Source organism: Littorina saxatilis, linkage group LG17 (assembly GCF_037325665.1).
Source record: "Littorina saxatilis isolate snail1 linkage group LG17, US_GU_Lsax_2.0, whole genome shotgun sequence".
NCBI lineage: Eukaryota > Metazoa > Mollusca > Gastropoda > Littorinimorpha > Littorinidae > Littorina > Littorina saxatilis.
Window position 1 is genome coordinate 15133806 of NC_090261.1, and position 21895 is coordinate 15155700.

Here is a 21895-nt window from a genome sequence, read left to right on the forward strand (position 1 = left end):
TGCACGAACTAGAGCTTTTCGAACAGAACATTCTCATTTAACTATATTTACACGGGTTCAGCGTGTTCCTATAATTTTCTACATACTACTGGCATTTTGTCAGTGAACACTGGTTTTTACGTGTTGAGAACGTAAAAGGAACATATTTTGAGTGAAGGCTCGAGGGAGGTGGAGGGTTTATACATAAACAGGCGTTTGCAACTTATACTTTTGTTGACTCTATTTAATTGTATGCCTGCGAGAGTGGATCGTGGTGTGGTTAGTTAATTAGTAGTAATTAACCGGTTCATAATCACCTTTAGTGATATATTGAAACTTTTCAATCAAAATATTTATATTTGCTTCTCTCCTTTGCACTAAAGAACAAATCTTGCACAAAGAAAAGACCATGTAGGACATGCATACGAAATTCAAGAATAAACTCCATCTCAAAATACATGCTCTAAAAGTTATATCAATTTTACTTCTCATTCTCATTCCCACCCTTGCAATAACAAATTTCACAAACAATGTAATAAAAAAATACTGAGGTAGATGTACACTTATTTTTCTTTTATTTTTTGATACTGTAAACATTGGGCACAATGCACAAAACTAACAACCAAAGTTAAACCTGCTTTACAGAAGTGCCATCAAAACCCTAGGTCAACACCTTCCTGTTTTCTGGTGCATGCAAAAATCCTCATGTAAGAGTCGCCGTTGTGTAAAGCTGGCCAATTTGACGGCTGACTGCAATACCAAGGTTCCTGAAACAAAACAGACAAATCTGTGAACATGTTCTTTGTCTTCACTCTTCAGTTAATTCAGAATTGTTATGTTTGTCATCTTACAAAAGGGAACAAATTTGAACATAGTAGTAATGGTAGCTCTACCTTTACCCCACAAGCCGAAAACAAAGGGTGACTGATAACTGAACAAAAACACCAAATAGTAGAAAAAACAACAACTGATTACTTTGTTTTAAAGGCAAACTCTCAGTTTCCTTGTTCCACAAGGGTGACATTACAGTATTAAATAACATACAAAAAAACCACCAAGACGAAAATGAGACAAAACATATGTCATGGTCATAGCAAAGTTAAATCTCATAGCATGAAAAATCCCAAAAACAATGACACACAGACACACACAGGAGAGAAACAGGACAGATCCCTTACCTCAAATTCTTTCCGTATTTGAGATTTGATAGCAAAGAATCCTTTTCTTTTTCTGTTCTGCACTCTGAATATGCCTGCAGCAGGCTGAAAAACACAATATCCTAGATCTTGGAGACGGAAAAATAAACAGAGGGATAAAACCCATGCCACTTTGAGTCTAGTGGCAACGATGGAAACATATGGTAACAAGAAGGGCAAAGCCCACACGACTCACATGCTGAACAGACCTTGATCTTTCTTTCAGAATAATTTTACAATAAAACTGAGAAAAACAATATTTATTCAGTCCCTCACACATATGTAGTTTTGGAAGAGTTATTTTCAATAGTTCAAGGTCAAGGTCACTTCAAAATATATACATTTCAACTTTGAAGGACCCTGTGACCTTGACCTTGAAGTGAGGTCAAGTTGCCAAACATGTTTCTGAAGATCTAATGTATTTCCCTCACACATATGTAGTTTTGGAAGAGTTATTTTCAATAGTTCAAGGTCAAGGTCACTTCAAAATATATACATTTCAACTTTGAAGGACCCTGTGACCTTGACCTTGAAGTGAGGTCAAGTTGCCAAACATGTTTCTGAAGATCTTGTAACCATACACCATCAGGCCACAATTGGTGTTGATAGACTTAATAGTGTCCAAGAAATATACAATGTTAAAGGTTTCACAGACGGACGGGGGGACGGACGCCCGGACGCCCGGAAGGACAGGCGGACGATGTCGGTGAGTATATAGACTCACTTTTGTAAGTATAATGTATTTCCCTCACACATATGTAGATTTGGAAGAGTTACCTTCCATAGTTCAAGGTCAAGGTCACTTCAAACTATGTATACAATCCAACTTTAAAGGACCCTTGCGACCTTGACCTTGAAGCAAGGTCAACCAAACTGGTGTCCAAAGATAGGGCTTACATTGCCCTGTATAGCATACATAGCTAAGGTTGCCATTCTCGATAACTTCAGAAAAAAATGCGAAAATTTGTTTGTTTGTTTATTTGTTGTTTAACGTCCAGCCGACTAAAATGCGAAAATGTGAAAAATGGTCGTTTTTAAGACAACAATTACGGCCCCTTTGACCTTGAACTTGAAGTGAGGTCAAGTTGCCGCACATGTTTTTTGAGATCTTGTAACCATACACCATCAGGCCACATCAGGTGTTGAGAGACTTAATAGTGTCCAAGAAATATCCAACGTTAAAGTTTTCCGGACGGACGGACGGACGGCGGGACGGACGGACGGACGACTCGGGTGAGTACATAGACTCACTTTTGCTTCGCATGTGAGTCAAAAACTGGCGTCATTTAGGTCAAAATTATTAGCTTTTCGACGGCGTTAACTCCAGCTTAAAATATAACAAGTCGCGTAAGGCGAAAATACAACATTTAGTCAAGTAGCTGTCGAACTCACAGAATGAAACTGAACGCAATGCAACGCAGCAAGACCGTAGGCGTATACTCGTAGCATCGTCAGTCCACTGCTCACGGCAAAGGCAGTGAAATTGACAAGAAGAGCGGGGTAGTAGTTGCGCTGAGAATGATAGCACGCTTTTCTGTACCTCTCTTCGTTTTAACTTTCTGAGCGTGTTTTTAATCCAAACATATCATATCTACGTATATGTTTTTGGAATCAGGAACCGACAAAGAATAAGATGAAAGTGTTTTTAAATTGATTTCGACAATTTAATTTTGATAATAATTTTTATATATTTAATTTTCAGAGCTTGTTTTTAATCCGAATATAACATATTTATATTTCTTTGGAATCAGCAAATGATGGAGAATAAGATGAACGTAAATTTGGATAGTTTTATAAAAAAAAATTTTTTCTCACAATTTTCAGATTTTTAATGACCAAAGTCATTAATTAAATTTTAAGCCACCAAGCTGAAATCAGACCTGGGAACCCCTGTTTTGCACTTTGAGTATTCTCAAACAAACTTGGTGTATTTTCAAAAATTTTAGCGTACTCCACACAGCGTTTGCACATCCATGATTAAAACATGCCTCATGCGCGTCCGTCACACCGTTAATTAAGTTTACCTATACATTTAAAACAAATGCTTTTTTAATTTTTTACTGACAAAAACTGTACCGTATTTGACGGACTACAAGCCGTGACTTAAAAAAAAAAAATCGCATTGCGGCTTATAAAAAGATGCGGCTAAAACGTTACCTAAACTTGAATAGCATTCACCTAATGGAAGTCGCCGCGGATTTTCATTTCGCTCGATTAGCGATTACCGGTACGTTATTAGCTCTCTACTCAAGACTCGGCGCTTTTCTCTTTCATTCGCGAATCTTCGTTTGTCAACAAGTCGTCGTGACAAGCCGAAGCGTACAAAGAAACACCGGATGTATCAGGATGCGAGATTTCGTTTTTTTGTATCTCGCGATAGTTGGAGGAGCGAGAGCCGCCATGTTGTGTTTTCATCTGCTCGAAATGTGCGCAAAAGTCGTAAATCATCCCAAAAAAGCTTATTCCGGGCGGGACTACATGTGTGTGTTGGTTAGAAATTGTGTGTGTGTGTGATATTTTTCTTCAAACTTTTTCACTTTTCTTCTTTGTTACACTTGTTTATTCTCGGAGCCGATTTCGCCAAATACCGTACTTTCGTTTGCCTGGTTGTTTTGATTGATTGACACGATCCGATTATATCTTTTTCGACAGCAGCTAATATAGTGACGTAATCATGTGCCAAAATACTGGATCGGCCTTAGGATGGGCTTGTGAAGAAAAGTAGTCTAGGAATTTTTCTCGTCGTATTTTTTCCCCACTGACCGTACTGAGCATATTCTCGACAATCATGCGTACAAAATACGGCGAAATCGTATGGGTTCCCAGGTCTGTGAAATGCAATACCGAAGTCTGGGCTTCGTCGAACATTACTTGACCAAAATTTCAACCAATTTGGTTAAAAAATGAGGGCGTGACAGTGCCGCCTCAACTTTCACGAAAAGCCGGATATGACGTCATCAAAGACATTTATCAAAAAAATGAAAAAAACGTATGGGGATATCATACCCAGGAACTCTCATGTCAAATTTCATAAAGATCGTCGGTCCAGTAGTTTGGTCTGAATCGCTCTACACGCACGCACGCACGCACACACACACACACACACACACACACACACACACACACCACGACCCTCGTCTCGATTCCCCCCTCTATGTTAAAACATTTAGTCATAACTTGACTAAATGTAAAAAACACACAATATTAAACACAAATAACTGAACACGCCAACCAAATAAATGCGTTTCAATTCACCTGATTCCAATGCATATTTCATGAGGCAAAGTCTTATTAATGTATTGAGGTCTATAAATCGTAAAAAATATGAAAAATGTGTTGGGTAGCATGTCTGTTAGCACTGTCTTTGACCAGAATAAGCATACGAACTAAGAGCTTAAGATAAACTCCACGAAAATGAAGATATATATATACTAAGGACTGAGCATCATGCTATTCAAGGCGACAGACCTGGATGGTGTTGGGTATCTGTCGACGATGGCCCTTGCTTTGTCAGCCGACATGCCGTGAAGCTGTATCAGTTGCTTGGCAAACAGCTCCAGCACTGTGAGTGGCTGGAATGGGAACAGACATAACCATCAGAAAATATAACAACAAAAGAACTTGGGCCACAAGACAAGAGTATCTAAAACCAGAGTCCTGGCGCAGAGAGAGAGAGAGAGAGAGAGAGAGAGAGAGAGAGAGAGAGGGAGAGAGAGAGAAAGAGAGAAAGAGAGAGAGAGAGAGAGCGAGAGAAAGAGAAAGAGAGAGAGAAAGAGAGAGAGAGAGAGAGAGAGAGAGCGAACGAACGAACGAACGAACGAACGAACATACAAACGAACGAAAGAACAAACAAAGGAATGGTCTTAAGTAATGAAGGATGGAGATTTAAGGCTGATGCCTAGTCTTATAATCTGTCCCTGCTAAAACTGCTGAGAGAGAGAGAGAGAGAGAGAGAGAGAGAGAGAGAGAGAGAGAGAGAGAGAGAGAGAGAGAGAGAGAGAGAGAGAGAGAGAGAGAGAGAGAGAGAGAGAGAGAGAGAGAGAGAGAGAGAGAGAGAGAGAGAGAGAGACAGAGAGATTCAATCAGGGAGAGTTTATTACAGCTTGGAGGTCATTTGCCACTGTAAAAGTTAATTCTCCACGCACAAGGGTTTGGTTGAAACATTTCACAGAACTTTGTGCTTCTCGTGGTTTCATGAGCAAATAAACACAGAGAAAGAAAGAAACAAACATTGGAAAACTTGAGGTGCATTACACCCAGGATAACATTAATATAATACATTCAATAATACTAATATGTCAGAGCAGCTAGTGATTAAAAGCACTTCTCATATCCAAGTCTCACCACAGAATAATAGTGAAATTTGGTAACCTAAATGTGGGAGTTCTTAAAGTTAAACTTTAGCTGGTCAAGATACCTGACTCCTACTCTTTAAGTATAAACAAATTTGAAAAGAAAAAAACCCAAACACTGCTGTTGTTCAAAAGAAGAGGAGTGAGACATACCTTGTTTTTCAGTGACGACTGGTTGAAGTGATCAAAGGGCATCAACCGGTGCTCTGTATCACTGATGCCAAACTTAATTCCCAGTTCTTTCAGTCTGTCTTGGCTGCAGGATCGCAGAATCTTGTTCTGAAAACACAAATCGAACACGATGAAAGAAACAATAAGAAGGGCAAAGCCCATACGACTCACATGCTTGACCTTGACCTTTACATGACCTTGACCTTTAGCTAAACCTAGCAATGACATCATACACTAAGAACTGCTTTACACATTTTTCCTACCAAAATACATGTGACCTTGACCCAAGGTCAAGGTCATCCAAGGTCATGCAACACAAAGTTGTTAATTCAAGACATAGGAAGTACAATGGTGCTTATTGGCTCTTTCTACCATGAGATATGGTCACTTTTAGTGGTTCACTACCTTATTTTGGTCACATTTCATAAGGGTCAAAGTGACCTTGACCTTGATCATATGTGACCAAATGTGTCTCATGATGAAAGCATAACATGTGCCCCACATAATTTTTAAGTTTGAAACAGTTATCTTCCATAGTTCAGGGTCAAGGTCACTTCAAAATATGTATACAATCCAACTTTGAAGAGCTCCTGTGACCTTGACCTTGAAGCAAGGTAAACCAAACTGGTATCAAAAGATGGGGCTTACTTTGCCCTATATATCATATATAGGTGAGGTATTAAATCTCAAAAACTTCAGAGAAAATGTGAAAAATGTGAAAAATAGCTGTTTTTTAGACAACATTTATGGCCCCTGCGACCTTGACCTTGAAGCAAGGTCAAGATGCTATGTATGTTTTTTGGGGTCTTGTCATCATACACCATCTTGCCAAATTTGGTACTGATAGACTGAATAGTGTCCAAGAAATATCCAACGTTAAAGTTTTCCGGACGGACGGACGGACGGACGGACGGACGGACGGACGACTCGGGTGAGTACATAGACTCACTTTTGCTTCGCATGTGAGTCAATAAATGCTAGAGCAAAAAGGTAGTAACTGAAATGTACAGTGAAATGGTATGAAAGGCACACACTAATTTTACACTGTTGATCTGGTTTCAGTCAGTTTGTGCTGAATTACTTCCAGAAAACTTCCATTTATGAAGTTTGAACTGGAATCCCATCATAAAGATTTTCACAGCACAAAAAAAACACCATTAATTAAAAATAAAAATAAATCTGTTTGATGTTTTTCTAATGGAATTGTGACTAAAATATTTTCAAAGAGTGTGTTTGAGAGTGATGTTTACAATTAAAGGGATAATAATATGAATATCTCAGCAGAAAAAGAATGCAAGAGAGAGAGAGAGAGAGAGAGAGAGAGAGAGAGAGAGAGAGAGAGAGAGAGAGAGAGAGAGTATTGGTACACCAATAAGTTAATAGTAATACCAAAACGTTGTGTGAACTGGTAAACAGACTATACCTGGTAATAACTTTGCAGGTAGCGGGTCATGAGAGTCAGGTAGGCTGCTGTCTCTTTGGAGTCACGAGTATGCTTTACTGTGAACCCATCGATGATCTGAAATTAGCGGGATTTGATGAAGCCTATGATCTACAAAAATGACAAAGAGATATTTTTTTAAAGACAGGCTAACAAGCACTGTTAATATAATTTTTATCATTTAAAGAGAATTTTAACAGGTGTTTTTTTCCAGGTTTCCGAAAAGGTATCATCAGTCATCAGAAATACTTCACCTCTGTACTGAATTCTCCCTCCATGTTAACCTATCAATACTCCATGTAAGGCAATTCAAAACAGTTTTGGATGATGTTCTTTGCCCGATTCTCTTGTGTATAGCTATGTATCACATGATAACAAAAAACATTCAATGAATGTAGCAGGTACACAGTTCAAACATTCCTTACCTCACTGTTGGCAATACCCTGCTTGATTCTGTCTTCAGAAAGACTGAAATTTTGCATGGATCCATAACTCTCGATCAGGATTATCTTCTCTTGAAGACCGCTGTGCTTCAGACGAAACTGTGAACAAATAAACAAATAAGTTGTGGCTTGGTGTTTCAATTCAATTTAGTTTTATCAAGATGTCAAAATTTCAACTGAAATGAAACTTGGGTACTTGAAAACCTAACTGACCTGGCTTTTCAGATCTGACCCAAATCTTTGAATGCAAAATGTTTTCTTCAATGCTACTTTGCTAAGTAACTGCGGTTGTAATGTTAACCGATTTGAATCAGATGTGTCCAAGTGTCTTAGTTGGACTTGCGACTCACAAATTGACATGCAGAAAGTGTCTACACCAATACACACACACACACACACACATACTCTCTCTCTCTCCTTTTCTCTCAAAAAGGCATTTCCTTCTTAAAAGTTCATTTAATGCATCCTGCCATATGCACCATGAGACTGATTCGGCATTGCTCTCTTTCTGTCATCTCCATTTAGAGCTCTTGCTCCCTTTCATTGGTTGATTATCTCAGTATCTACTCTCTAAATCTAAACAACAAAGTGGCTGTGGTTGGGATGAATGCAATTGAAAAACAAAAGAATTCTGAACTCACCAATACAAGGACAGCACATACAAAACTAAATATGTGTGTGCTTGTTACTATATACGTAAACCTGTTTTATGCGTGTTGTCCTTTGAAATTGTTTGTTCAAATCGTTTACAGGCAGGCAGGGTGTGCCAAAGAAAATGTCCCACTTTTATGTAATATTTTAATGGACAATAAAGTGCTGTTATTGTTATTGTTATTATTATATACTCAGTTCCAGTTTCAAGCGTGCACTCACTTTCTGTTCTCTCAGCCTGCCGCCTATCATACTGCTGACCAAATCATCCATCCTTTTCCTCTCAACCACGTAGTTCAGCACAAGTTCTCTCCTGGCTGGCTGAGCGTTCCCCATCAATCCTAGAGGGGCTCCAGGCGCTGCTTTTTCTCGTGCGACCCATAGCAGGTCACCCACGTTCAACAAGCGAAGGTCGCAGTTGACCCCATTTTTGATGAGGTCAGGAAGGAGAGACTTGCTGCTTGACTTACTGTGGAGAAATTGAGCTGGTTATGTAGTTGGTTTACGTCTAGACTGTTGTTTTGCAATGTAATAATATTGTGAAGAAAGAAAGCTACATATTATGTTTGTAAGGGTATACACTGAATCTTGCAAAGTATTTCTTACAATGTGTACAGACAGTGGAGAGGAAACGAAAACAGTTCACGAGAAGAGAAAGTAAAATCAGTTTTATTGCTTTCGGCATAGCATCTTGCCTTTCCCTTCTCCAAACTGTCTCTCCTTTTCCCTTCTCTTTCATCTACATGTATTAATGCACGCTCGCTCACACGCATGCATGCACACACACACACACACACACACACACACACACACACACACTCTCTCTCTCTCTCTCACTCACTCACTCTCTCTCTCTCTTACTGATCTCCCCCATCCCTCTCAATAACAGATGCCCCCAAAACTGTCAAAACAGATGAATAGAAGATGCCCCACCTGCCATAGAACTCTCTGTTGTCCACACACAGCACCACGTCAAAGGTGCCGGGCTGAAGCACAAAGTCATCCACACCCTCTGACACCACAGACTTGACGCTGTCCACAGAGCTCTGTGAGTCTGACACTGAAGGGACTCGGGGCATGGCTGCTAATCTTCCACTGTCCGTTGAACTTTTCAGACTTGTTGCCGAAGAAATGCTGGGAAAAGTTGCTGTGGATGAAACCTTCAAACCCATCGTAGATCTGCCAGTTTCCTGTAAAGCATTGTAAACCGCACCAGATGAGCAGATTCCAGATGCTATACTGCCTCTTTTTGCAGAATTCTTCACTGAAGTCTGTTTTTGTTCTGCTGTTGTTTTTACCGGTGGCAGAATGTCGGTACTGGAAGAAGCAGTGATATTGACCGAGGGGATGGAGGGAAGTGATTCGGCGTCTGACTCACTGTCCGAGATTCCGTGGAAAGGCTTGCTGCTGGCAGCTGAGGATCTGTAAAAGTTAATACATTTTTTAGATTAAAACAACATAGAAAACTCTTGAAATTCTATAATTTTGAACAATAAATAATAAATTCGGTCAGTTAAGAGATGGCTCATTTTGGTTTACCTTGAAATGGCGCTAAATACAGGCATGTTACTGGTGGCACTGGGTTGTTAAAACCATCGTAAGCAAAGATTTGAAAAAGCTACATTTACTTACGATGGGGGTTTGGCCTCTTCATAGCAGTGGACATCAGCCAGGTAGACAAACACAAAGTCATCACCTAGAGGTCTGCAGCAGGGTTAAAAGAAAGAAAAAAATGTTAAACAGTTAAGTGAAGCATCTTAGTACATTCCTGATCAGAGAAACTTAAAACTCTCCTAAAATAAAACATTCCTAAAACAAAGAAAAAATGAAAATTCTTCAAAATGATTACGCTCTAACACTTGCATTATATTTAGTAGTACATGCTAACAGCTTTCATAACACTAAGATCATTATGGGACAGGAAACACTGCCTTGTGGCAACTATATATTGTTTTAACTAACCAGCCCATACCATAACACACACTGACCTAGAACTTGTCTATCCATATGAATACAGTGGAACCCACCTTTTAAGATCCCTGCATTTAAGACTCCCTCCTTTTTTATGACCTGATTTTCCTGCTTTGTGGAGGTCTTAAAAGGGGGGGTTCCACTGTACTACCTTACCTGGACATATTCAGCTTGTACTGCCTTACCTGGACATATCCAGCTTGTACTGCCTTACCTGGACATATTCAGCTTGTACTGCCTTACCTGGACATACCCAGCTTGTACTGCCTTACCTGGACATATCCAGCTTGTACTGCCTTACCTGGACATACCCAGCTTGTACTACCTTACCTGGACATATCCAGCTTGTACTGCCTTACCTGGACATACCCAGCTTGCACTGCCTTACCTGGACATATCCAGCTTGTACTGCCTTACCTGGACATATCCAGCTTGTACTGCCTTACCTGGACATATCCTGCTTGTACTGCCTTACCTAGACATATCCAGCTTGTACTGCCTTACCTGGACATATACAGCTTGTACTACCTTACCTGGACATATCCAGCTTGTACTGCCTTACCTGGACATATCCAGCTTGTACTGCCTTACCTGGACATACCCAGCTTGCACTGCCTTACCTGGACATATCCAGCTTGTACTGCCTTACCTGGACATATCCAGCTTGTACTGCCTTACCTGGACATATCCTGCTTGTACTGCCTTACCTAGACATATCCAGCTTGTACTGCCTTACCTGGACATATACAGCTTGTACTACCTTACCTGGACATATCCAGCTTGTACTGCCTTACCTGGACATATCCAGCTTGTACTGCCTTACCTGGACATACCCAGCTTGTACTGCCTTACCTGGACATACCCAGCTTGTACTGCCTTACCTGGACATATCCAGCTTGTACTGCCTTACCTGGACATACCCAGCTTGTACTACCTTACCTGGACATATCCTGCTTGTACTGCCTTACCTAGACATATCCAGCTTGTACTGCCTTACCTAGACATATCCAGCTTGTACTACCTTACCTGGACATATCCAGCTTGTACTGCCTTACCTGGACATATCCAGCTTGTACTGCCTTACCTGGACATACCCAGCTTGTACTGCCTTACCTGGACATACCCAGCTTGTACTGCCTTACCTGGACATATCCAGCTTGTACTGCCTTACCTGGACATACCCAGCTTGTACTACCTTACCTGGACATATCCAGCTTGTACTGCCATACCTGGACATATCCAGCTTGTACTGCCTTACCTGGACATACCCAGCTTGTACTGGCTTACCTGGACATATCCAGCTTGTACTGCCTTACCTGGACATACCCAGCTTGTACTGCCTTACCTGGACATATCCAGCTTGTACTGCCTTACCTGGACATACCCAGCTTGCACTGCCTTACCTGGACATATCCAGCTTGTACTGCCTTACCTGGACATACCCAGCTTGTACTGCCTTACCTGGACATACCCAGCTTGTACTGCCTTACCTGGACATATCCAGCTTGTACTGCCTTACCTGGACATACCCAGCTTGTACTGCCTTACCTGGACATACCCAGCTTGTACTGCCTTACCTGGACATATCCAGCTTGTACTGCCTTACCTGGACATATCCAGCTTGTACTGCCTTACCTGGACATACCCAGCTTGTACTGCCTTACCTGGACATATCCAGCTTGTACTGCCTTACCTGGACATACCCAGCTTGCACTGCCTTACCTGGACATATCCAGCTTGTACTGCCTTACCTGGACATACCCAGCTTGTACTGCCTTACCTGGACATACCCAGCTTGTACTGCCTTACCTGGACATATCCAGCTTGTACTGCCTTACCTGGACATACCCAGCTTGTACTGCCTTACCTGGACATATCCAGCTTGTACTGCCTTACCTGGACATACCCAGCTTGTACTACCTTACCTGGACATATCCAGCTTGTACTACCTTACCTGGACATATCCAGCTTGTACTGCCTTACCTGGACATACCCAGCTTGTACTGCCTTACCTGGACATACCCAGCTTGTACTGCCTTACCTGGACATACCCAGCTTGTACTGCCTTACCTGGACATATCCAGCTTGTACTGCCTTACCTGGACATACCCAGCTTGTACTGCCTTACCTGGACATATCCAGCTTGTACTGCCTTACCTGGACATATCCAGCTTGTACTGCCTTACCTGGACATACCCAGCTTGTACTGCCTTACCTGGACATATCCAGCTTGTACTGCCTTACCTGGACATACCCAGCTTGCACTGCCTTACCTGGACATATCCAGCTTGTACTGCCTTACCTGGACATATCCAGCTTGTACTGCCTTACCTGGACATACCCAGCTTGTACTGCCTTACCTGGACATATCCAGCTTGTACTGCCTTACCTGGACATATCCTGCTTGTACTGCCTTACCTAGACATATCCAGCTTGTACTGCCTTACCTAGACATATCCAGCTTGTACTACCTTACCTGGACATATCCAGCTTGTACTGCCTTACCTGGACATATCCAGCTTGTACTGCCTTACCTGGACATATCCAGCTTGTACTGCCTTACCTGGACAAATCCAGCTTGTACTGCCTTACCTGGACATACCCAGCTTGTACTGCCTTACCTGGACATATCCAGCTTGTACTGCCTTACCTGGACATACCCAGCTTGTACTGCCTTACCTGGACATATCCAGCTTGTACTGCCTTACCTGGACATATCCAGCTTGTACTGCCTTACCTGGACATATCCAGCTTGTACTGGCGTACCTGGACATATCCAGCTTGTACTGCCTTACCTGGACATATCCAGCTTGTACTGCCTTACCTGGACATATCCAGCTTGTACTGCCTTACCTGGACATATCCTGCTTGTACTACCTTACCTGGAGATACTCAGCTTGTACTGCCTTACCTGGACATACCCAGCTTGTACTGCCTTACCTGGACATATCCAGCTTGTACTGCCTTACCTGGACATATCCAGCTTGTACTGCCTTACCTAGACATATCCAGCTTGTACTGCCTTACCTGGACATATCCAGCTTGTACTGCCTTACCTGGACATATCCAGCTTGTACTGCCTTACCTGGACATATCCAGCTTGTACTGCCTTACCTGGACATATCCAGCTTGTACTGCCTTACCTGGACATATCCAGCTTGTACTGCCTTACCTGGACATATCCAGCTTGTACTGCCTTACCTGGACATATCCAGCTTGTACTGCCTTACCTGGACATATCCAGCTTGTACTGCCTTACCTGGACATATCCAGCTTGTACTGCCTTACCTGGACATATCCAGCTTGTACTGCCTTACCTGGACATATCCAGCTTGTACTGCCTTACCTAGACATATCCAGCTTGTACTGCCTTACCTGGACATATCCAGCGTGTACTGCCTTACCTGGACACATCCAGCTTGTACTGCCTTACCTGGACATATCCAGCTTGTACTGACTGCCTGACTGCAGCAGGTGTTGGTAGTTGATCTTCACAAGGAACCCCACACCAAACTCTTCTGCAAGAGAGAGTCACTTTGTCAAAAGTCACTATCATACTAGATGTTGGGACTTGTAAAGAGACATCTTAAGAGTATCTCACAAAAGGCTAAATGTTGATTGTGTTTGTCATAAATATGGAGAAGAATCTTGTCTTGTGTAGAAACTAAAGGCATACAAAATACAAGTGCATATATGCATGTATGAAATATAACATCAGTCATGTGAATGTCTTTACACACGCACACACACATTTTCAACTAACACCCAAACATGCAAAGTATAAAACTATACCTGTACCTTCCACTGAAACACAAGCCTGATCCTTCCTAGTGACAAGCGTGTCATTGTCAGCCACATACCAGTACTGCAGCTCCCTGCACACACCATGATAGTAAATCAGATGAGGCCCGCCACTTGACATACCTCACTTGAACAATTATTAACATACACAGTATACAAAATGTCAAATGTATGCTCACTTTACCTATGCATGTCTACTACTTGTAAAAATGCCAAGTACCTCTTGTTTTTCATACTTTTCCTAACTATGCATAAGCAAATAGTTTCCAGATTCGGGAGCAACTAAGAGTACTGCACTTTGTTTCCTTCCCAGTCACAGTATGGCACAGAGCACATGAAAGACAAGCATAACAACGGCAAATGCAGCTAAGTAAAGGCAATAGCTTAAAGTTAACATATCAGGGGTGGGATTCTCTTGTGATGAAAAAAGAGGAAATCACTATTTTCTAGGGGGGTTCGGGGGCATGCTCCCCCGAATTTTGTTAAAATGGTACATTAAAATCTGTGCAATCTGTTGCATTCTGAGACTAAAATTCAACTCGGTTGGATCAGGTAAAAAAGACATTCTCCTCACTCCTCCCCCCCCCCCCCCCCCCCCAAAAAACCAACAACAACACACTTTCACACAACAATGGTACCATTGTAATGGTGCATACTTACGTAATGAACCATGTATCCATAATCCAATACTGGCAATAGTATGATTCAATGCATTGAAGCTCAAAATGACTATTAGTTATGAGGAGTTTTCAGTCAGCACAATTTAACTCTCAAGCCTCCAGTGTTCTGTTCCATCTTCACTTCTCTCCATATCATTCAGTCAACAAGTTATAGATACTGTGATGAAATGGGTCGCGGAAAAATAGATTACTCCAGCGGAATTCGTAAGTTGTGTCCGCGGAAATCCGCGGAAAAGTCCCACCCCTGCATTATATTCAAATCCAAAGCCAGCAAATAAAAACAGGTACTAAACATTTTGTTTTTCTGTGTATACCTTTGGTAAGGGCATGTATTTTGCAAACAAACATGCACTGCGACACATGAGTTCAAAAGTGAATATTCCCCCGAAATCAGAGTATGACTCCTAAATTAAAATATGCGCGGAAAAGTTGGCCATACACGTAAAAACCCACTCGTGCCTACAAGTGTACGTGGAAGTTGCAGCCCATGAAAACAGAAGAAGTGAAGACACCTACCTGTTGTCATTAGTGACAGAAACAGCCACAGCAGCTGGTCTAACCGAGGCAGTAGAAGCTTTCAGCCTTTGTGCCAGGGACGGTAGGGCTAGCTCCGGTAAGGCTGCACCCCAATCTTCATCCATCATCTCCCAGTCTTCCTCCAACACTACATGCGCATCCTGCACCAAAGGTTCTGTCCTTGTTGGAGTCACGTCTACACTTGCTGCTGCCTGCAGTTCTCTGTCTGCTGAGGTAATGCTGGGTAGAGGAAGGTGACTGCTCCTCTTTTTGTCTGTGTCTGCAAGGCTGTAAGAGTCCTCATCTGTAACAAAGAAAATATGAACAACCCAGCAATCAGCCAGTGAGCTACACATAATTTCATATTGATATAATTGTGAATTTGCACTCTGGCCTGACAGATTTCTTTCAAAAAGACAGATGCAGGAAAGATTTTTTGCAATCTGAGTTTAACCTGTCATGTGGCGCCAAACACTACAGCTCAGCTCTATTGTTGGCATGGCAGTAAAGTAATAATAATAATAATAATCTCTTCCGAAACAAAAAACAACAACAACTCGATACAAGATTTGTTGACTGATCAATGAATATCGTTAAAGACAGAATTGTTCTTTCTTGGTACTGTATACAGATTACAGAACCTGTACAATAAGTGAATCTGATTGATTTAATGACATTGAAACAATGCAGCAGTTTAGCGGATGAAAGCTGACTAAATATTCTTCTGCTGACCTAAAACTGTCCCACTCCCAGCTGAAATACTACGGTTGCCTCCCCTCTCCCCCAGGTCACCACCAGGGGCCGCTCTGTGTCGATCACCTCCTTCATGTCGTCCAGCGCCACCGCCATCTGTAGCAACGTTTCTTCTCTCCGCTTCCTCCAGGCGATGGGCCAGTTCAAATCCTTGGTCCGTCAACCTGAATCTGCACATATGTCACAAGGATTAAGACAATGTTTTTCATTCAGACTCAGAGTCAAAGACTCACTAGGGTTTTGAAAAGTATTTATAAAGCACAATCAGACAAGATTACATAAACTGTGTTAATTTTTAGGATCCTAGCTGATTGGCATACAATAATAGAAATGTTCTATAAATTCATTTGATCATGTAGATGAAAAGCACAGTTTTTACCTCACAAGATGTTTTATGCAGAAAAAAAAATTCACTTATGACTTTTAACGATACAGCATGCAGTTCCTGCAATGTAAGGCCCCCGGCGTGAGCGGCCACCTGACATGTACGGCCACATTTGCTCGGCACAGAGTGTTTTCCTTCTATATTTGCCACCCCCCTTAAACAGTCACCTGAAAAACGTGCACACTAATTTTCGGTCCCAACAGCAGGTCATACCTGCAATGTACGGACAGACCATCATCAAATTTTCACCACAACAAAATCAATAACAGAGCAGTCCCGCTCTTGGTACAAAGGTCACAGCTGCAAAGGTGTGATGACAGTCTCTGTTAACTTGAGTGCACGTGTACCCATCAGGAGGGGGGTAGTTTTGGTCAGGAGTGGAGTACATGCACTTTCTTGCTTTTATAAGCAATGATGCCAACATGAAACTGCACTGAGCTATTTTTTCTGGTCTTTTCGTCGTAATCAACAGAAGCTACATTCGCCGAAGGCCCTCAGAGAAAGAGAGTGAAAATTCGGCCTCAGTTCTCAGCATCAGTCGCGTGTCTGTGTATAACCTCTTTCATTGACAAGATTAACAAAGCCATTCTTTTTTCCCCTCAGCCTTGACCACTGAGTCATTGCCTAATCTGTGAGCATTTCAGTTTTCTTGCTTTGTTGACCACCGGCCACTTCATCCCCATCCTATTATCAGTGTCAAAAGTTAGACACGGTCAACTGGTTTTGCTCTGAGTGAGTCCAGGTGGCCTCAGTTAACTGACAGTGACACCTCTTTGGTGGGTCACTCCTCCCGTGACCGGCCACCTACAATGTACGGACAGGTTTGCATGGCCCAGGGGTGTCTGTTCATGAGAGGGACTGCTGTATCTGTCATTCCCTTGTTTTATCCACTACATGAATAAAAGCAGTGCAGCATGAAATGACAACGCTACTTCTTTTGGAACTACCTCTGTTCTCCGTTTTTTTGCGCCTAGTCCTAGTTCATACTTCCGTTCCTTTAAACATTTTACCAATCGCTGCCACTTACTTTGCTGGACTGCTCTCCTTGGTGAGGAAGCCCTTCTTGATGAGAACAGATACCGATGACCATGCTGTGTAGCGGCTGCCGGGGTCAGGCTGATTGTTACAATGTAGAACAGAAAATATTAGCCAACATCATCCGTATTGTTTGATAAAAGGACCGAGGAATATAACAACTAAGGCATAAAACAGTAAGAACTTCATGACAGATGTCAGGAGATAAGAGGAGAGTGAACGTTCTTCACATTTTTTTCACTGCAATTGACTTTCATTGCAGTATTCTCTCCTAACAATACACATTTTCACCACAAACAAACAGAAAACAAAGAAACCAAAATTATGAGAACTGCAAGACATGAGTGTTGCAAAAGTTTGGAAAAATGTTTAACATCAGTATTGTGTAATTAATAATCAGTTTCAACTAGATACAGGACAGGTATACAAAAACTGGCTTCAGTTCTTGACTTCAGTTGGCCATATATCTCTTCCATGCTATCTTTGACCCCACTCACAGTGTGAGAAAACATGCAGTAACTTACTGCAGTGAAAGACTTGTCTGCCAGTGGCTGTGCTTGTCTAGCCAGCTCTGCCTTGGTCATGAACCCACGGAAATTAGGATCCTGCCAAACACAAGGTAGTGGACATGTGTAGAATACAACAACCTGTTGCCATCGCCAGCTCCAGTATAGCCCAAACTCTAAAACATCTGAACTGACAGTGTAATTAGAAAACGGTAAAAAAAACAAAAAAAAACAAAGAAGACGCAGCATTCAGCACTGTCTATATTAGTATATACAGGCATGGGAATTGGATAAAGTAAAAAAAGGCTGAAATATCAAAGTTGACGGCGCGAAGGGGTCCGGGGGCATGCCCCCCTGAACATATTTTTCCAAAGAACCCAAATTGTGCAATTTGGTGTCATCTGAGCTCCAAGTTTGCCATTCAATTCAGTTTGCATAACCACTTTTGCCTCCCCCATTTATTTTTTCGGCGGACACTTTTGCTTTTTCGGCAGAACACAACAAAAATATCGGCGGAAATTTGCCTTTCGGCGGACAATTCCCATGCCTGTATATAACATGAAATAAATGATACTTATGTCTGTAAATTTACTCTCCTTTTCAAGACCTAATTTTCTCAGAATTTTTGAAGTCTTAAAAGAAGGTTCCAGTGACCAATCAATCCATACCTGAGCGAGCCTGAAGAGGGTCAACAATATGGCGTATGGTCCTGACCGGTAAGCAGGAACATACTCTCTAGGTTGCCTGTCTCCCCCTCCACCTCTTGCCTGCAATTGCAAGTGATGGAAAACTTGTGACAATTGTCAAATGACATCATAATTATACTTCACTTGTTCCTGATACAATTACACATTTCTAGATGATTGATAGAGTGATAGAGCAGGGAGGGGTGGGGTGTTGCATGTGTTTGTATTGTTACTAACTAGGGAAAGGAAGGAAGCAACGCAAAAAATGTGTCACAGTCACTTGGTGAGAATGTTTGCAGATAAGGGGTTTTTATGCAATCAGTCAACAGTTAGACAGAGTACCGTGGGCGAGTCACTGAGCTGAGCACTCATACACTTCATCCACACTGATTTTGTTGCATACAAATTACAATGTGCAAACAAGTAAATTTCTTACCCTCTGAGGGGGAGGTGCTTGCCCTGCCTCATCTCCATCAGAATCGCTGACACTGTGCGTTTCTCTCACAGTAGCTGCCGACACTGCTTGACCAACGTCTCTCTTATCCTCCAACTTTAATTTCTTTGACTGTGAATGCCTCCGACTTTTACTACTGTTCCCAACAGCTTGTAATTCTGGCAGTCTCGGAATATCACCTACACTTAAATCAGGCAATCTGGGTAGTGTTGGCAAATTATCGTCATCATCAGAGAGATTGAAAGTGTCCACATCAAAAGGAGATGTACGCCCAGTGATAGAAACCTCCTCCTCCTCACCACCCTGGAGCCTATCAGTACTGAGAATGTTTGTGAATGCAGTCTTGCTTAGAGCACCTGAGACAGAATTTGCAGTCTTCACATTCTTGGTTGCACTGATGTTGTTAAATGCAGACCTGCCATGTCCTTCTGTGCCATTGATTCCAACTTTGACCACACATTTCTCAGGTTTGGCATTGCTTCTGCCAGTAACAGGACCAAGACCTGCACCTCTGTAGAGAGTGGTACCACACCTACTGTCCGCTTCATCGCCAGAACTATCACTGATCTCATGCACTGTGCCAACAGGCTTGCCACGAAATACCATTGTTGTGGCAGAAGAAGATGACGTTGCTGGAAAAAGACCACTGGTGGGAAAGTCTGGAAAAGCCTGATTTTCTGCAACAGAACGTATAACTTAAGAACATGATGACTTTAATTAAATGAAACATACGCTGACAAAGCATGATTTTTTAAAAACAAAACAAGATATAACCCCACCGTTCAAAATAATTACCTCAATGAAGGAAAATGCTATGAACAAGTATGACTTCACTTGGTAACGCAAGGTGCAACCTTACAAAATGATGATGCTAATTGTTATACACACACACTAACACATACTATTACTTAATCTGTCAGGTAGTTTTCTTTCTGTTGCTAAGCTTGGACCCAGATAACCCTTTTTTAAGTTTTAGAAAATAAAATCCAAAAAATCACACATTTCAATACCAATACCAACTAACACAATCATAGAGCTATATAAACTTACCCTGTTCCTGTTTATGCTTCAGCAACCGATCATCAAGCATTTTACACACCTTATCACCTGTGGAACATGAAGAAAAGTACTTTCATTGTTGTCCGTGTATTTTAGTCCGTACACTTAGTTACTACAGCAAATGGATACTATGTCTGTCCAGTACAACTACAACAAGTACAAGCCAAATCTTTAAACAAAGCAAACTGATGCTACATGCATTTAAACTAAACTATGATTATGAGGCAGAGTGTATGACATGCTACTGCACCAAGCTGTGCTGTTGAATACCTTCTTTACACATTACTTTAGCTTTAATGCTAATAACACCAAGTCGATCTCATTCTTCCACCCACTGCCAGTGTCCATCTCTGTCTACATCTTTTCGCTGTTTGCGTAATAAACATTAAACTTGACAAAATTACATCCTGAATATACATCACATGTATTCGCAATGACAGATCCTTATGACAGAAAGAAAACCAAATGATAGAATACAAAAGAAAGTATGGATACGGAAAGAAATCCCCAGAAAAAAGTCATATGAATGATGTTTTGCCATACCAAAGTTTTGGAGGATCTTGCATTCTTTTCCAGTAGACAGTGGAAGTGGAAATCTCTTGAGTGATTTTAAAGCCTGTTTTATGAAATCAAACACGGGTAGAATAAAAACAAAACAAGAAAGGTAAGTAAGTGGAACGTCAAAACACAACGCATACACACAAAAACAAAGGTAAATTAAATTAAAAAGCAAAAATAAAACAAAATATTCTATCTAAAATTAAAAAAGAAGCACAAAGATCATTATTCTGCATGAAGTAACTACATGTATGTTCATTATTTTCAATTATGTATACACCAAAGGAAGTTGAGATCTTATTCTTAAAATCTATAAGCAAAGAAAACATTTTGTTATGCAACAATTCTTTTTTAAGTAATTTAACTGATAACTCCAAACACATATGACGAAGGCTGTAGTTATCTCAAAGAAAAACTGCAAAGATTTGTTGGTGAATGAGATTTGCTTAAGAACTTTAAGGCAGAAGCTGATCTCGGTGCAAAGGCTTCATTGTATTATGACACTTTTTTTTGTCTTTTATAAAAAAAGTCTATGAACACAGTATCAGTAGTTATTAGTTAATAAGTACCGAACTGTCTATTCCTTGAATAAATCTATATAGACGATCCATTTCAACAAGCTGACTCATAAATTATTCTTTGGATGAGTATAGTTCTTCCAATGTCAAGGTGTCTGAGTTGTGAGTGTGTATGTATCATGAATGTGTGTGTCGATTTGTGTTTGTGTGTGTGTGTGTGTGTGTGTGTGTTTGTGTGTGTGTGTGTGTGTGTGCGCGCATGTCCCACCTTAGAGTAGATAAACTCGCTCTTCCAGCCTTTTTCTTTTGCTTCATCTCTCCATTCAGCAATCCATTCGGCAAACAGAGGATTTGGGTTTGTCTCTTTCTTCCGCTTGCGCTTCCCAAAAAGAGAATCAGCTGATTTGTGGAGTGACATTCTTTTTTCTCACTCTCAGTGTCATGCCTTCTCAAGTTCAGGTTGTAAACATAAAAACCTCTGCAAACAAATTGAAACATAAATCATTACAACGAAGAAAAAAATTAAGCAGAGCAAGATGTATGACTATGAAATTAATAAGATATATTATATATAATTATATTGAAGACAATTAAAATCCTACATTCATAATAATTTTAATATTATTGTTCCCTTCACTGTGCTCCAGCTGCACAATTTTTATCAATTTAATAATATAAATCAATGTCAGTCATGTTTGGGGGCTCCACGCACTTGCTAGGAAAGTAAAATCTACAGATCA

At 41.1% G+C, this 21895-nt stretch overlaps 1 protein-coding gene across 1 annotated transcript; it reads right to left on the bottom strand.

Moving 5' to 3' along the window:
• Window positions 1–319: 319 nt before the first annotated feature.
• Window positions 320–21627, bottom strand: LOC138952657 (crossover junction endonuclease MUS81-like). Its single transcript, XM_070324357.1, has 20 exons — window positions 21424–21627; window positions 20623–20695; window positions 20071–20127; window positions 19003–19697; window positions 18549–18647; window positions 17899–17979; window positions 17367–17455; window positions 15934–16124; window positions 15202–15505; window positions 14003–14079; window positions 13638–13722; window positions 9866–9937; window positions 9167–9655; window positions 8456–8702; window positions 7565–7681; window positions 7122–7217; window positions 5681–5806; window positions 4644–4747; window positions 1158–1241; window positions 320–746 (listed from the first exon to the last, which is right to left on the bottom strand). The coding sequence occupies exons 1-20, from the start codon at window positions 21571–21573 to the stop codon at window positions 683–685; spliced, it is 3300 nt and encodes a 1099-aa protein (XP_070180458.1). The 5' UTR covers window positions 21574–21627; the 3' UTR covers window positions 320–682.
• Window positions 21628–21895: the final 268 nt, after the last annotated feature.